Source organism: Alligator sinensis, unplaced genomic scaffold, assembly GCF_000455745.1.
Source record: "Alligator sinensis unplaced genomic scaffold, ASM45574v1 scaffold857_1, whole genome shotgun sequence".
Lineage (NCBI taxonomy): Eukaryota > Metazoa > Chordata > Crocodylia > Alligatoridae > Alligator > Alligator sinensis.
In genome coordinates, this window is record NW_005842439.1 from 758,268 (window position 1) to 775,894 (window position 17,627).

Below are 17,627 nucleotides of genomic sequence, written 5' to 3' on the forward strand. Positions count from 1 at the left end.
GCCGAGGAGCCACCGAGCGAGACTCTGCCCGGAGACGTGCGGGGGGGACGGAGCAGAGACAGCCCCGTGGCTGCCCGGGTGGGCACCAGGCTGGCACCGTGCTGGCGAGACGGGCCCCATTACAGGCCGCGGGTCCCTTTGCCCCCTCCGCACTCCTTGGCGGTGGCCAAGACCGTCGTCCCCCGTCCCACAGACCGCGCAATTCGCTCGTGCAGCGCCACGACCTGCCTCGCCCATTGCCAGCTTTGTCACCAGCACGGGCATGGCCGTGCCCTAGTGTAGCAGAGATGCTGGCGCGTGGGGGGCGGGCAATGTGACGCGATGCAACATCCTGCCCTGCTAAGGGGGTCAGGGGCAGCCAGGGGGGCTGCTTAGGCAGTGCTGTGTGGGTGTGGAGGGAGGATGAGGAGTGAGGAGGGGTGGCAAGCCGTATTTTAGAGGCCTCTGCGCCTTTAAGCCGGCGCGGCCCAGCCCTGCCACCCTCCCCGCCTTTCCGATTGGCTGCGCTGCCGGGGACGCCCCGCCCCTTCCTCCGCACAGCCGGGCCTGCGCCTTCTCGCGGCTGTCCATCACGCAGCCGCCCCTGCTGATTGGCTGCGGGCGGATGGGGGAGTCCCCGCCCCCTCCCCTCCTCCCTCTCTCCCGGCTGCTGGGACGTTCTGAGCCCGGGGTGCGGGCGGCGGCGGAGGAGCGGCGCGTGAGTGCAACTGCGCTGGGCTGGGGGCTGCTGGGCTGCACTGGGAGGGCTGGGCTGGGTTGGGGGCTGTTGCGTTGCACTGCACTGGGCTGGACTGGACTGGACTGGGGGCTGCTGGGTTGCACTGGGCTGGGGACTGGACTGGGAGCTGTACTGGGCTGGGCTGGGGGCTGCTGGGTTGCACTGGGCTGGGCAGTGTGCAGGACTGGGAGCTGCACTGGGCTGGGCACCGCATGGGGCTGGGGGCTGCTTCCGCCCCTGCCCTGCCGCGCTTTGTCCTCCCTTGACTCGGCTGCATCGTCCAGGTCCTTGCGTCCCAGCCCCTGGGGTCCGGGCTTTGCCCGCGTGGCGAAGATGTGCCCCTGCCCCTGCCTGCCCATTTGCACCCTGGTCAAGTGCATGATCAGGGGAGCGGCCCCTTCTCCCTGTGCCAGGGGATGGTGGAGGCTGCTCCCACGCTCACAGCTCCTGATGCCCCGAAGCACCGCAAAGCCTGGCCCTTCGCAGGCATGGAGCTGTTGGGAGCTGGGGAGCGCGGGAGGCAGACTCTGAATCGGGGCTTCCCCGGTCTGGCATGGCCCAGGCTGCAGGGGGAGCGGAAGAGGGGGAAAGGCCCCCGCGCTCTGCCCCTGCGTGACACAGACCACAGGGCGAGATGGACCTGTGGTCCGCCCCGCTCAGCGCCCGTCCGTACGCTCTTGTCACTTTGTGGGAGCCCTGGAGCAGAGTGGCTCCAAGAAAGCAGCACGTGCTGACGGGCAGAAAGCTGCTGAGCGCCCCTCGCGCGGAGAATAACCCGGTGCAGGAAAGGGGGCGGGCGGCGCGGTCCGGGTGCTGCTGAGGAATGCTTTTGTGGATGTTGAGGGTAAAACCAAAAGCTGCGCACACCTCGGATGCGAATAGCGTGGCTTCCCCCCCCACCTAGTTTAACTTCATGCCCCTTTTAAACTGTGCGTACGGTTCTCTGGGCGTCAGATCTTCCTGAGGAAATAATGAGCTGCAGAAATGCTGTTTTAAAGCCTGCAGTGGTGTCTGAATGCCTGATTTGAACTGACTGATGGAGTGGAGGAAAAGAGCTTTCTGTCCAGTTAGGACCGTCTCTGCCCTATTGCCTTGTGTTCCCAGGGGCCTCTTGGTCCTTCAGAAGTTAGTCTTTTTTTTTTTTTTTTAAATATATTCTTGGCCCCATTAATGCTGTTTTTTTTAATTCCCAAACAAAACAAACGCTGTGCTCAGGAGAGCTGCTCACCTGATCCTCTCCGAGGAGTCACCTGTCTGGTACGGACACATTTCCAGATGTAGACACCGCTGCCAATTTTTCCTCGCCGCACAAACAACCTTTGTCTCCTCCTGTTTATCTTACCCTCTTGTGACCTGGTGCTTGGGACAACTCACCTCATTGCACCTTTCAGCCTCCCTCCATCCTCGACCTTCTCCTCCCAAACGTGTTTCTCTCTTTATAGGATGAGACGGATGCAGGAAAAAAAAAAGTGGTTTATAACACTGTGCTGTGTCCGTCTCCCTCTGTTTCCCATCTCACATTCTCACCCGCCAGCCTGTGTCTCTGTTGCCTGATATTTTTATCTAACCTACATAAGAAAGCGATGTTTGTAAAGTGTCAGGCGCTGTACAAATGGCAAAAAATAGTCGGTGGTGCTAGACTGGTGTCCCACCGGTGGTCCCTTCAGGGCAGGCAGGCAGCATGTTGATGGAACAACTTTGGGAGGAACTTGCGCTGCCTCCTTTCCTGGCACTTCTCTCAGACTCTGGCCTTCCCTTAGTCCAGCCGTGGGGCCCGCGCCGCAGGATCTGGCTGCTGCTGGTGTATGATTTCTGTCTTTCTGCAGTTCTGGAAGAGCCTCTCGGCTCCATGCTCTGTTTGATGTGTCAAATCAAATGTTATTTGAAAACACATCTCGTCTCCTTTGCTGCTTTAATTTCTCTTGCCATCTGCTACCATTTTTCTCTGGAATAGGATTGCACTCAGTGAAGTGTTTTGGGATGTAGCTGAGATTCGGTGCAGGTTTGCTCTGTGCTTTTTGAAGAGCATTGTGTCGCTGCTGCTTACAGCCTACAAACGGGATCCTCATGTCCAGAGCTAGAACTGAATTCCCTCCGGAGGAAAAATGCTGCAACCTTAGCGTAAAGAAACACGACTCTAAGCAGTGTCAGGAAAGGGAACGAGCCCTAATGACCTTGCTGTTACTTAAAAATGTCATCGTTTCATAGATATTAGGGGCTGGAAGGGACCTTACAAGATCATCAGGTCCAGCCTCTTGTGCTAGTGGACAGGAAAGACTGCTGGGATCTAGTGATGAAAAGGCCTGTTTTACCTAGTGGCCAAATACGGCCTTCCTTCCCCTGCTGTATATGAAATTTTCTGCGTTAGTCGGTGGTTTAACTTGTTCTCTGCGTTAGTCGGTGGTTTAACTTGTTCTCCGCGTTAGTCACCCCAGGTTTAAATGACTCGAGTGATGGGTTTTCTGCCATACTCCTAAGTGATCTTCAGCTGGGGAGTCACCAAAGGACAGAAGGCCTTTTTTCAACCCCCAACAAGAGAAGGAGCAGGCTGGGTCAATGTGCAAGGGGGAAATAGCTGAGGAGCAGATGGATTCTACCTGTCGTGTACTCGTGAGAAAGTGAAAATGGGCCTTGTACGGTCAAGGCTGAGAGAGGAGTCCAAGTCATTATCGGTGAATGATTGATGATAGCATCACTTGTCAACGCAGTCTGGCGGCAGGGCTCAAAAGTCCTTCTTCCTGCGGGCCAGCTGAATGCTTTCAGACAGGCGTTTATTAGGTGAAAGTGTGGAACAGGAAAGACCAGATGAGGCCACCCGCCGGGGTGGAACAAGGCCGGCAGAGCTCGGTGATACATGGAGAGAGGTGTGAGCAGTTCGCTAGGGAACAAGTCAGGCAGGTCCTGGCCCCGTGGGTAGGTGGTTGAAACAGGCTGAGCAGATGTGGTGTGTCCGGGACACTGGAAGGAGCTGCTGCTCCCTGGGCAGATGGGGGTGTTGAAAGGGCCAGGTTACAAGCACAGATGTCAGCACTTGTTAGGGAGAGCAGGATCTAATCCCATCCCTTGTAGCCTGTAATTGAATTGCAGCAAATGTAGCCCGTGCTGCTTAAAGCTCTGGCTATGGGAATGCCTGCTAGGAAGCATTTAGCTATAACAAGCAGCCTCAGGCCCCCTGACGTGACCTTTAACTACCATCACATCAATGTGTCTTTGCTCATCAAGTTTATATTCCCGCAGCACCACTCCGGGGAGGGAGGGCTGCGCGGGCTGCATTATTCCTCCCCTCTGAGTGTGGTGGACACATTGCTTCCCTTGTCCTGGGACCCTGAGCCAGCTCAAATTGCCTGCTCGTTAAAACCGGTGGTCCCTGCAGAGCCTATTGGATAGTCTGTGAGCCAGAGGTGAAGCATGCTTCATACTACATTGGAAATCCCATTAATGTCCTGTGGATTGGGGCAGAAATAAAATGCTGTATCAGATAATAGGTGCCTCTGCAGTACTCCTGTCCCAATATAGTCACTGGTAGTTTAATTCATGCGACTCAGTGCACTACATAGCTCTGAAAGATAAGAGCCTTTTTTTTTTTTTTTTTTTTTTTACTTTTCCCCTTAGCTGTGGTTTTTTCTCACCACCCCAATAGCCTTTAATTTCCATCAGAGATTTGATTTCTACCTGGAAAGGGGTGAACACCCTGCAGCCCCATGTCAACACTAGTGGGTAACCAGTTCTGGAGATGCACGGCCCTCCCAGACTTGTGTGGTGTGCTGAATCCATGCCAGACCTGCTGCCAAGTGACTGCTACCAAGTGTTCCTGCCTAGCAGAGATAAGGAGGGCACCAGGTTTTCTGGCCAGGAGCTGAATTTAAATTCTGAATTGACAGCCATGAGCTGGAGCCATTGTACTAGAGGCTGTATAAATACAGCCAAAACAGGGTGTCTGGTCCCAAAAAGCTTCTAAGTGCAGTGTCCATGTACGTCATGAGTACGTGCAATTGCAAACGTTTTAAATAACCATTCCCCTGCTCTGTGTGCAGATGAAATGTGCTGTGGGCATCATTTCAGGAGGTAGAGGAATGATAGGATTCTTCTATGGCAGATGATTTTGGAATTGGCCATGTTGTATTAAGCATGCAGCATGCAAAGGGGAATGTAAGGAGCTGGTACCTGGTTCCTATTTCCCACTCTCCTGCATGTTTTACAGGTCAGGCTCCAAGCCTTACATCCCACCCCAGGGAGGCCTGATCCAAAGCTTCTTGAAGTCAGATTTCCTGCCTTAAACAGGCTTTGGATCAAGTCTCTGAACACGCAAGTGGCAAGAGTGTCTGTAGTGGAGGCTTTGAGCATCCTGGGCATCCCTGTTCGGTGCTCTGCAAACCAGTTTCTGTGTGAGGACAAGGTGGGAGAGACCTGTCTGCCTTTTAGAGCCATGTTGTCTGCCACAGTCGCTCTGCAGTTACCTTGACTAATTGCCTCATCCCAGTGCATCTCCACTGAGCAGAGCATTGTGGCTTCATGAGATGGAGCCCATGAAGAAAGGCCCTCTTTCAGTGGACTGTATTTGCCCCGCTTGGGGTAGAGGGAGCAAGGGCACCATGATGAAATGGGTCTTTTCCTTCTTGGCATGCCTGAGCAGAATTGGAAAGACAGGGGACTGGAGGATGGAGACTTGCTAGCGTCGTCAGCGGCTCAGCATCCATCTTGCAAGCGGACTGTGATTGATTTAGCTGAAGGGAATTCGTTCGCTAATTGAGCTGGAGGGCCGGCTCGGCAGACAACCCCCCCCCCCATCTGCTTCTGAACTGAATTCAAAGCTCTGAAAAGATCCGCTGGGCTGAGATGCAGCGATTAAAAGCTATTGTCCTTAACCTCAACTGTGGCTAAAAGTGTTATTTCTCCCAGTTGGACGGTGGTTGCAGCGAGCGTGTTCCCAGTACTGCCAAACAAAGTGTTTAGTAATGAGCATGGACAAAACCCACCTTTCTTATTAAGCAACTATTATTAAGCTATTCCTTTTGGAGTAACTTAATAACAAGCTTTATGAAGGATTTGTGGTATGGAGCAGTGAGCAGATTGGCCTGCGCATCGTTTTTCACCAGCTTTAATTGACAATGTGCTCTTAAATCTCTTTTTTTTTTTTTTTTTTCCGGGTACCTTTAATTTGCTTTGTGTGGCTTGTTTGGGTTAGATTTACCCGTTTCCGACAGGTCCAAAGCATCCGAATTTCATCCTCTTTTATTCCTTCCAGATATGTAAAAATGCAACTTTCTAATCAGGACAACCTGAACCATTATTTTTGGTCCTTGGGCATTCATAAGCCTTTGGGATAACTATGGAACTGGAGTCAGTGGGGGAACAAAAGGGTGGGATAGCACGGAGCGGCAAAAGATGCTCTTAGATAGGCTGGAGCATGAAGGTGGGATGGTCAGACTGTGTCTCTGTGCTCTGAATCATTTGGATAAGCACCCAGAAATTCAGCTGTCTGCCCAGGACTTCTCCAGAAAGCTGGTGTCTTGGATCCTGAAGATCTGGGCTTGAAAACCTACATGATTTCTGTTTGAGGTGAATCGGCCCAAAGGGAGTGCTTTGCATGTGATGTGACTCTTCCCACCTAGGCTGCCTGGGCCTGCTGTGAGAATGAACAGCAAAGAGGGAAAAACCTGAATAGGGATGTTTCAAACAGCCGTGGTTCTGGGTGGGCCAGCGCTTCCATGTTTCGGTCCAGTCGGCCCTACCTGCTCCACTTATTTCTGAATGTGGCTTTGTCAGCTGGCCAAATTCAGCTCTGTTGCAAAAATGTAGATCCTGAGTAACTTTGCCGCCTGTGGGAGAGTTGCGCTGCCTGTCAATTATAGGGTGCAAATCATACTTGCATCATTGCTGCATTAGTCATCCTGCTAGGACAGGGAAGAGCTAACTTTACAGACGCCAGCAAGGCCCTGACTTGCGCTGAGTTATGCTGGATTCACCCGTCTGTCGCCGAGAACAAAGCACAGCTCCTGGCATCCGGCATCAAAATACTTGGTCGCTGTGGACAGGCACCTTGGTGGAAGGTCCTTAGCTGGAGGTAGGTGGAGACACTGTCCTGTCTGGGGCACCTGGCAGGCACCCAGGTTGCCCGTCAACGGTTGCAGTGTTGTACTAAGTGTCAGTCACTATTTTTACTCCTCCCGTCTCCAGTGCTGTTTACAGAAAGGTGATATTAGTAACAGACCTCTCTGTCCAGGGCTCCTGATGGGATGCAGTGCAGGACATGGGGATACCTGGATTTCTGGTCTCTAAGGCAGATCCACTTGTATGCACCAGGACATATTGGCTTCTCCTGAGCGGTGCTAGGGGGCTGTAGCTTTGAGCTTTCCAAGCGGTGTATTTGGAAATTCAATTCCAGCCATGCCTTGCTGCTTAGGGAGAGTGAAATGAAAGTGGCAGATAGGTAGCAAACATTTAGAGCTCCAGTTAAAGCTGTGGCAGCTTTAACTCATATGGTTCATTCTTTTATCTTCCCTACTTCTCTTCTCCCTCCTGTCTTTCTTACAAGGGTTTCTTTTCCCTGTCCTGCTGGCCAGTCCTGGTGCTGAACCAGATGTTTGATCCAGCTGCCTTTGAGCAGCAGGCAATGTGAATAACCATCTCTCTCGTAGATGGAGCACACTTCACTCCAAATCATTTCACCACCTCCATATCCAAGAATCACACTTCCTAGTGGCAAAATCCAGCCACAGCTGGGGTATGGCTTGTGGCAGCTGCTTTAATCCGGTTCACAGCATTTCTGTGCACTTTTAGGAGAGGAAGCAAAGGACTCCCTCTTTAAACAAAACGGCACATCCATTTTAGGTTCCCGAGTGGTGGGTCTGTGCGCTGTGAAAGGGGTGGAGGTGTAGAAATGCCCAGTAATTGTGTGTGGCTAAAACCAGCACCACTGCAAACTTGGATGTGTAGTGTTTATATAGGGCTGTTAATGCGGAGGGTAGAGAAGTGGAAGAGAAGCCCACAATTTAGAGGGCATATAAAAAACAAAAAAACCCCAAAACATGATAAACGGTTGGCAATCGCCAGAAAACTTCTCTGGTGCTTCTAGGAAGAAGTGTTTCTTCAGGAAGAAATCCCCCCTAAGGGTTAGTATTGCAGCATTTGAGGGACTACAGGGGATTTTTATGCCTTTCTCTGAAGTGTCCAGGGGTCCAGGCACGTCTGACCTGGTGTAGAATGAAAGTCATTGCCGTCGTATGGTCCAGGGCAATGGCAGGGGCAGCAGTGTGGGTACAGCATGAGTGGGTCACAGGTTGCTGCCACTTGGAAGGTGAAAATCTGCTCTCCTCCCTGCCGTCATGGTGCCAGTACTGTCTCTGGCACAGCCCAGTGGAAATGAAGGATCAAAATCTCCTGGCATTTCTACTGGTGCAATTCCCTTGATTGCACTAAGATGTTTGGGTCTAGATGAGAAAAGCATTTGTCTTAACTACAGTGGTTTTGCCTGAAGCCAGACACTTCTGGGTTTTTTTATGGCTGTTTAATGCCCTGGCCCATGTGGCTGTGTTCAGTGCTGATCTTTTGTGTATAAGTGTATGCACAGACAGCTGAATTTTCCCTCCTCTCCTTATATCAGCTCTTTCCCCATCCTGATCTGAGGTCATTTTTACAGAGAAGACACTAAAACGCCATATAGGAGCTGCTGCGATACTCTTAGTCTGACCCAGTAGCACACGGTGCCCTGCCTGCAGAGATGCAGCGTCCCTCCGATCTGTGCCATGGCTTACCCTGCCTCCCTGCCCAGAGGTCTTAGGCTTGGCTGACCTTGTTCTTGTTTCTCTGAAGGCTTTAAATGCAGAGCATCTACCACAGCCCGTGTGAAAGGAGACAAAGAAGGTGACGGGAACAACAGAGGCAGCAAAAATTAAACAGAATAAATGGAAAGGGAAATTGAGAACACTCTGGAGCCAAAGCCTTTGATCCCAGAATTGCAGAGTTAGCATTTAAACACTAATGAAAGCCCCTTCTGAACAGCGCACGCTGCCCTGCATGTGAATCATGGCAGATGGGAGGTGCAGGTTGCAGCAATGAAGACGCGGGTCCAAGGTTGCCTGGAGAGTTCACAGCTGACTTCCACGATTGCTCTTGCTTTATCTAGTTTTCAATTGAGCTGGTCGAACAGAAAATCATCTCTTGCTCACTCACCCTCTCTCTGCTTCTCTCAGATGCTGAGTGGTGACTAGAAGTGTAGGAGGATTCAGTTCATGAGGGCTCGTGGGGCTTGTGTTACTCGGGTGTGTTCAGCCAACCACTCCTGGTTTTGGGGTGGGGACGGGGAGGGGAGCCAACTCCCAAAATTTGGTACTATCAGCATGTCAGGAATGGTCGTCAGACCAGAAATGCATGCTGGGGAGCGCGTGATTCTCAGTTTGGTACTTTCCTATTAAAAACGAAATAAAACCCAACAAACTTGATTGTCTAGTCGGGAAGCAGGAACAATACTGTCTGACCCAACGGTTCTCAACCTCTTTTAGACTCATTGAACCACTTGTTAGACTCCAGGCATCCTTTGGAAAATATCTTCTCTGAAGATCTGCTTTCTTGACTATGGAAAAATAGTAGCCCAATTCTTGTGTTGCAAAGAATTCAAACAGCCAGACTGCTTTGGAGGCTATAGAGTCCTAGGGGAGATCGCTGGGCTTATCTTGTGAATCCTGTGTCGGTGTTTGCACTTAGTGCTAATATTGCTTGGCACCATGCAGCACCCTTAAAAGGATCTCGCAGCATGCCAGGGTGCTGTTGACTATCGTTGAAAATCACTGTGCTACACAGTGGCAAAAACTATCCATACCATTTGGTGATTCCTTAAAGAAATGTGGAGCTTTGTGAACAAACTCCTGCCTAAAAAAAAAAAAATAAAAGGTGAATTTATTCCAAGGATTGATTCCAAGTCCAAGCTGGCCTTTCAGGTGATGCTGGTACAGGGACAGGGAGAAAAGTCAGTAGTAAGGTTGTGCCTCTCCATCCTTAGCAAAAACCAGGGACCTTGCAGCACAACTTAGAGGAGCCTCCGGAAAGGTACTTTGCAGCAGCCCAAAAATACAGGACTCTGCTAGCTTCAGTCACACCCTCCATCCCGCCGTTGTCCCCTAGACTATACGGGTGTGCCGTTATCCACGTGCTGAACCAGGGAAGCCCCTTTCCACAAGCAGTATTCCCCTGGGCCCTGTTCCCTCTCAGGGCACCATAGTGCCATCGAGAGACTCACAGCTGGGTGAGGGTACTGAAGCCATGATTTGAACAGAGAATTCAACCAGGCCTTGCCCCTTACTCTTTCTTTGTCCCTTCTGGAGGCTGTTGAGACAACAGCATTTGTGAGCTGGAGCCTGAGGAGCCTTCACTCCTGAACTTTTACCTTTGTCTCCAATTACTTTCCTCCCCGAGTGGAAGGTGGAAGGTTTTCCAGAGCTCCCCATCTTGGTGTGTTGTAAGAACCGTCTCCTGTGCGGAGGCTGAAGTGAGCCAAGGGAACGTCCGAGCCAGCAGACACCTTGGATAGCTGACAAAAAACCAGTGCTCCCAGGCTCTCGTCCATATGGAAGAAGGGTTATCGTCTGCCTTTGCCTTCACAGTGGGAGTCTGGGGAGACAATGCAGTGTTGGTTTGTATAGTTCCCATTCAAAGAACGAAATGACTGTAGCATATGTGTAGATCCAAGAGCCAGTCTGCTCCAGCCAGTCCGTCTGCTATTTGAGCTGAGGCATGGAAACAACAGAATTGGGTCCACTGTAACGACCCATTCTACTGACTGGTCTCATGCTAAACTGAGGCTAGAGCTAAGCCTGCAAGGTAACCCTTTGAGCTCTGAGGTGGGAGCTCGGACACTGTCCGGTTTCTTCTGTGTACAAAGTGTTTTTCACCCAGAGCATCTCCATCTTTCTCTTGCAGCTCAATAGATAGGTAAGGAAAACCTCAAAAATATCCCAGTTCTCTCTGTTTCTTTTTCAGCAAAGCCCCTAAGAACCTGTGCTCAAGTCCAGCCCTGCTCCACAGGCACTTACATTTAAGCCAAAATACTTTGCTGAAGCAGGGCTGTGGACTAGCTTCAGCAAAGCGCAGGGGGTCGTCTCACCTGTGGGTTTTAAAAGTTCATGAGGTTTCTGGAGTTAGGAAGGAACTAATCTGGGAAACTGCTCTTCTCTACTGTATCTGTCCATCTGGTATGTAAGCGGGGCTATTACACGTCACAGATGGGCTAGGAAAAGTCCTGCTTGTGCCAGATTCTGGGCCGGTTTGTGATGTGCTCATAGCCAGAGAATGAGAATGAGAAGCTGCTTCATTTCTACTCTTGCCAACTGTGGTAGGAATCAAACCCAAGTCACGAGAGTTTTCAGGTCCTTATCTTTGAAAGGGAGATCGTGTAAGCCGGCTTCACTCCCCTTCGAAGAGACTGGTTTGTTGTGGCTCCAGAAGTTGGAAATGTCTTGCTAGAAATAATGCTCCACTTTGGTTCTGCAACGTGCTTGTCCAGCCTGGCGGTGGTCGACAAGGACGCGTCATAACCCTGCGCCTCGAGGGACCATCAGCGAGAGGGAAGGGCTATTCTGTGCCACGGCCGGGTTGGTCTTCAACCAGTCCCCTTTACGGCAGAAAAGCCAGTGCCTGCTGTGACACATGAGTGACGTGGACATCTGGGCTGAAACCCACCAGCTGATCTTGCAAGCAGCACAGAGCAGCTGTGAGATGTAAATATGGTTACTACCTACCGAGGCATGAGCCACTCTACGCTTGGGACTGGGATTTGAAAACAATCCCTGTGACTTTGGTGCCACTTTTAATATTTTATTTAGGTACTTTAGTTCCTTAAAGACTTGTCCCTTCCATTCTGAACAGAGACTTTTTCATCCCTGAGGCTCAGGGAAAAACTGATCCTATTCTCCCTTTCTGGACTCCGCTGTTTCCAGGGTGTTCTTTATTCCTGGAAAATGAAGTAATCCGTAATCATACCAAAGATCAATGCATCAGCTCACAGCTCAGGTCTGGTAATCAAAGAAAGAAATAGATTAGGAGGGTGTTTTCTGAGGCTGTAGGAATGGCAGGCTGAATCGATAGCTTTTAGCAGACTCATAAATATTTCATTTGTTTTCCTCAGTTCAGTGCTCAAAGATTATATCACTAGAATCAGTATTAACCCTTCAAAATTGGTACTACTCCCAAGCCGTGCATTGTTGCTAGTGAGATTTCCCCTTGGTGTTCAGCTCGGCTGTTCCAATAATGCAGTCGCGGTTCTGGAGAGAGCTGGCTCTGCTCGCAAGTGAAATGAGTTTAGCAGCCTCAGCACGAGGTGTTTGGGGTCTTGGGCAGGAGTCTGTGAATGGCAAATCAAAATCTTCTCATTAATGCAGCTGTTTGGGATGGAGGCCACTGAACAGGGACTAACAGCTGTGCTTTGCTCCAGCTGTGCTGTTTAGCTTGGGAAACTGAGGATGTTCCCATGCTTATGACACAGCCCAGTCCTCTGTGCCTTGCAGTACACAGTGCAGTAATTAAGTGCAGGGGGTAAAGAAATAGAAACACACACACACATGTCACTGCTCATCCCAAGCTTTTCATTTTGGGTTTGGGGAGGTGGGAAAATGCTTGGGCCACTATGATGGAGGCCCCAGCAGACTTATCTGCACCAAGCCTCTGCAGAGTCTTTGACCTGTGAAGCGTGGGAGCACTGAACTGCTGCAGCTGCCTCTGAGATGATCGTCTCGCCCCGTGTCCTGTGGGGCTGCCATGCTGTCACTGGACTCGGAGGGTTTAGTGCTTCTCCCCTCTGTGGTTGGCTTTTCAGATCACCTTAGCTGGTAACAGGAGCCTGAGGCTGTTTCCTTTTGCCCTATAAATCGTAGGGCATGCTACTCCTGGCCTGAAACAAAGCCTAAATGCTCAGCCTGGTTCTCATCAGGGCTCCTCGACTCCTCTGACATGGTCTGCACCGTATCGATGGTCTCCCCAGAGGAGAAGGGCTCAGCATTTGGCAGCTGCCTGGGAAAAACGAGCTGCCTTAGCTGAGATGAGACTGTGTCTTGGTCTGTCTGATTGTGTGGGCAGGGACCTTTGTGGTGAGCTAATTCAGCGTTGCTGACTCCCGTGATCCGTAGGGGCTCTCTCTCGGTGGGATCAAGAGACTGCAAAATAATCTCTGCTTTCATGGGAGGATGGGGAGTGGGAAATAAGATTCCAGCTTTCAGGGTGGCATGCTGTTTTCCAAGTGCCCCGTCAAGCAAATTCAAAGCTGCTCATGCTTATTTTTCTTTTTCACCTATATTTTATGAATGCTTTTGAAGACTCTCTTGATTATTTTTTTTTTTAATGGGCTTGGGGGGTATGTGGGGGCGTTTCTCGTGATTTCCAAAGACATGCGAGGTGACAGCGCTGTGCCTCTGGCTGAACAAGTGATACTCGACCTGAGAAGGAGTGTTTCAGTGGGGAAAGGAGCAGAAAAGGAAGGGCCGCTCTGCTGTTGGAAGAATGGGACAGGCAGAGTTGAACCCAATTCTTAAAGCAATACAATTGCATCTAAATCAGTCCCTGGACCCTGATTGCACTTCTGCCCCTGTCCCCAGCACAGTGCACGTCCCTGTGCACTCTGTTCAGTTCTCCTGGCCCCTCCACACAGCCGGTCCAGCACCCTCAGTGGCAGTCTGTGCAGATACTTTCAAAGACCAAGTATCCTTGAAGTTTTCAAATCGTTTGGCCTGATTTCTTAATATGCCTGGCCTCTGAGCTTGCCCTCCGAGCCCGGATTTTAGCTGCAGAAGCGACGCCAGGGAGTTTTATTGTCTGACACAAGGCAACTGTCTGTGCCAGAAGGCCACATCACCCCTCTATACTTGTGAGAAGCCAGGGCAATGGGCAGAGCGGGGCTGTGCAGCCACAGGGTGTTGGGAACGTGTGACATCACAACGTGTGACATCACACTGGCCGTTGTGGGGCTCGATGTATGAACTAGGACCTGGCTCCTCAATGAAGTGAGGGGTAGGGGGAACTTGTGAGAGTGAAGCTGTGTGGGTAAGTCTCCCTCACTCTTAGACACAATCTCCTACAGTGGTTTGTGGGCTCTTGATATCTCAAGTGACAGGCTGGTGGTGGGTTTTCTGCTTTTTTCTGCCCTGAGTGTCATTTCTTATAAAGGGTGCTGCCTTCTGCACCTACGCTGTAAATTAGGGCTCCGTTTTCCAGCCTCCATCTCTGTTTTCTTTCTTTTTGATACTCAGTTTTTACAAAATACAGATCAGTCACAGATTTCTACTTGCGGAATAAAATTGCCTACGTATTTGGGCTCACTTATTAGTGGCAGGTAGGAGAGTGCGGGCTGGCTGAAAATCCGGCCATGGATGTTTTGGAACAAATGGCCTCATCGGATCCGTTCATCCAAACTCTGTGAATTTGTCTGTGCTATTGTGCTCCATCCATATTTAGCCAAGAAGTACAGGCATCAGATAGCAACTGCATGAGATAGTGCCAAGCAGAGGGGCCTGGGACAATGCTGTATTGCTTCTGCCTGTGTGGGAGAAAGCACAAGATAGCTGTCTCCTGTGTCAGATAGCCGGGCGCTGGCCTGTTGCATAAAGCAGATAAGTCACGTGGAAGTGTCTGCTGGGATTCAGCAGCCAGAAACTAGCATAGAAAGACTTGGCAAAGTCTGAAATCTTTGGCTGCCACTAATAGCCACTTATCCCATAAATAAATGCAGTAGCAATCTCCTTTTCCAAACCTGCAATAATCTCTCCTAGATCAGAAGGCAGCGTGACCTGACCTGAGCCAAAAACACGCCCAGTGCCCTTTATCCTGGAGAGACGGCCTTCTTCCTTTTGGTGGAGGAAGACCGAGTGCTCTGCGGTTTGCCTGTGTGCCCTTCAGGGGCTGATCAGAAAGTTTGCTGTTTCGTTTTGGGGTTTAATTGCTTCATTTTGGAGCTTGATTGTTGAAGCTGAAATGCAGAGCGCTCTTTTGCTGCCATGATTACCCACAGATTGAGCTCTGGAAGAGTAATGGCGAATTTTGAAGGTGCGCGGTAAAAAGCCGTGCAGATCCAGACTGCGGAGCATGAGCAGAGCTGGGAAGGGCCCATGCTGGGCCACTGGGCATGGTTTGAGATCCATTAACAGATCGGTGGGAAGGGGGGGAATTTGGTTCAAAAGATGTCTGCACTATTCTCACTATTGCTGTCTCTCATCAGTAGTCCCCTGACATTACACTTTATTTTCTCTGTTTCTCTGTAGACGATACCTCTGTCATCATGTCAGTCAGCGTCCACGAGAACCGTAAATCCCGGACTAGCACCGGCTCCATGAATATCTTACTTTTCCACAAAGCTTCCCACCCGGACTGCGTATTGTCCCACCTCAACACTCTCCGGAAACACTGCATGTTCACTGATGTCACCCTCTGGGCCGGGAACAGATCCTTCCCGTGCCATCGGGCCATCCTGGCTGCCTCCAGCAGATACTTTGAGGCCATGTTCAGCAATGGTCTCCGGGAAAGCCTGGATGATGAGGTGAATTTCCATGACAGCCTCCACCCGGAGGTGCTGGAGCTTCTGCTGGACTTTGCATACTCCTCTCGCATCATCATCAATGAGGAGAACGCAGAGTCCCTGCTGGAGGCCAGCGACATGCTTCAGTTCCACGATGTCCGAGATGCGGCGGCCGAGTTCCTCGAGAAGAACCTCCACCCCTCCAACTGCCTGGGCATGATGCTGCTCTCGGATGCTCACCAGTGCCGGCGGCTCTACGAGCTGTCCTGGAGAATGTGCCTGGTCAACTTTGAAACCGTGCACAAGAGTGAGGACTTCAACAACCTCTCCAAGGACACGCTGCTGGACCTCATCTCAAGCGACGAGCTGGAGATTGAGGATGAGGAGAAGGTTTTCAAGGCTGTCCTCCAGTGGGTGAAGTACGATTTGGATGAACGGAGGGTTCACCTCCCAGAGCTGCTGAGAAACATGCGTCTAGCCTTACTGCCTTCAGAGTGCCTCAAGGAAGCCATGGCTTGTGAGAACTTGATCATGGCCGATGAGAGTAACAAGGTCATCTTGGACGAGGCTATTCGCTGCAAGAAGAAGATCCTGCAGAATGATGGGGTGGTCACCAGTCTCTGCGCCCGGCCTCGCAAAGCTGGGCATACCTTGTTGATCCTGGGTGGCCAGACCTTTATGTGTGACAAGATATATCAGGTAGATCGCAAAGCCAAGGAGATTATTCCCAAAGCAGACCTGCCAAGCCCAAGGAAAGAGTTTAGTGCCTGTGCCATTGGCTGCAAAGTGTACATCACTGGCGGGAGGGGATCTGAGAACGGGGTCTCAAAAGATGTCTGGGTGTTTGATACCGTGCACGAGGAATGGTCCAAAGCTGCCCCCATGCTGATAGCTCGGTTTGGGCATGGCTCAGCTGAACTGGAAAACTGCCTATATGTGGTCGGTGGCCATACCGCAGTGGCTGGTGTCTTCCCTGCCTCTCCCTCTGTCTCCTTGAAGCAGGTGGAGAAGTACGATCCCACAGCCAACAAATGGACCATGGTGGCCCCGTTGAGGGACGGAGTCAGCAATGCTGCCGTGGTGAGTGCCCGGCTCAAGCTTTTTGTCTTTGGCGGGACTAGCATTCACCGGGACATGGTCTCCAAGGTGCAGTGCTACGACCCTGCTGAGAACCGGTGGACGATCAAAGCAGAGTGCCCCCAGCCCTGGCGCTACACAGCAGCTGCTGTCCTGGGCAGCCAGATTTTCATCATGGGAGGTGACAGTGAATACACAGCAGCATCCGCCTACCGCTTCGACTGCGAGACAGACCAGTGGACTCGCGTTGGGGACATGACTGCCAAACGCATGTCATGCCACGCATTAGCCTCGGGGAACAAACTGTATGTGGTGGGAGGATACTTTGGGACTCAACGGTGCAAAACACTGGACTGTTACGACCCTACCTCAGACACGTGGAACTGTATAACAACCGTGCCTTACTCGCTCATACCCACGGCTTTCGTCAGCACGTGGAAGCACCTGCCAGCCTGAGAGGCGTTGGCCCACAAGCCCAACCAGGTAAGAGGATATTTAACCTGACACTTTGCTGTTACCACCTAAATGTGCATCTCTGCTCCACACCAAGATTGCTGGGTCTAGTCTTGCTCCGGGGGGTGTCCCCATTTCCTAACAAGCTGAGTGTATCTTAGAAAGCGCAGAAATGTAGAGTGATCAGACCTATAATGCTGTAGGTCTGACACCTCCATTTGCTCTTGTACAGTAATTATTTCAAACCAATCCTTTTGGTATCTTTTGAGACTCAGACAGCTTTCCATCCCCAGGTGCCCCAGGGAGACACAAGCAACATGTTTCTATCATGCTTCTAATATTGCTTGTATAGTAGACCTTCTGGGAGGCATAATGGTGATTGAGCGCTTCAGAAATGCCTAGACAGCTTGTCTTCTGTGCTGGGTATCTGGGTAATTGCTTGATGCTGATGAGTATAGACGTGAAGGGCTTAACCCTTGGTATGCTGCGGGGGAGGGAAGCAGGGATGTCCAAGGTAAAAAGCACTGGTGCATTTACATTTTGGCGTGTGGGACAGGAGAGACCACGATGCATTTGTTTTTTGAGGGTCAGATGTGACACCAGAATGATTATACACCATTCACCATATGCATGTCCTTCCACAGCAACTGATGAAGTGAGCTTCAGTCCAGAAAAGCTTGTGCTATATATATCTCCTTTTGGTTAGTTTAAGATGCCAATCTGCCCTGCCTATCAAATACCTCCCCTCTTGCCCTACAGACTCCAGTGTGAGACGTGGTTGGGATGGAAGGGGGGCAGTAGCTGGGAGCAGAGTGCATGTTACTCGGGAGATGCTCGGTGAAAGGCATTCGCACTCAGTCCCAAGTCGCTGTGGGGCTCTTTCCC

At 51.1% G+C, this 17,627-nt stretch overlaps 1 protein-coding gene across 4 annotated transcripts in view; it reads left to right on the top strand.

Moving 5' to 3' along the window:
- Positions 1-578: 578 nt before the first annotated feature.
- The window catches only part of KLHL25 (kelch like family member 25), a 27,229-nt gene continuing 10,180 nt past the window's right edge, over positions 579-17,627 (top strand). Inside the window, exons 1-2 of one of the 4 annotated variants that reach the window (XM_006030346.3) lie at positions 579-697; positions 14,959-16,772. In XM_006030346.3, coding sequence (XP_006030408.1) covers positions 14,976-16,745 — 1,770 coding nt within the window. In that variant the 5' untranslated portion in view covers positions 579-697; positions 14,959-14,975 and the 3' untranslated portion in view covers positions 16,746-16,772. Of the gene's footprint in view, positions 698-822; positions 1,976-6,635; positions 6,783-14,649; positions 14,744-14,958; positions 16,773-17,627 lie in introns of those variants that run through there. The other 3 variants (XM_014523070.2, XM_014523071.2, XM_025211972.1) reach the window with 3 other exon arrangements.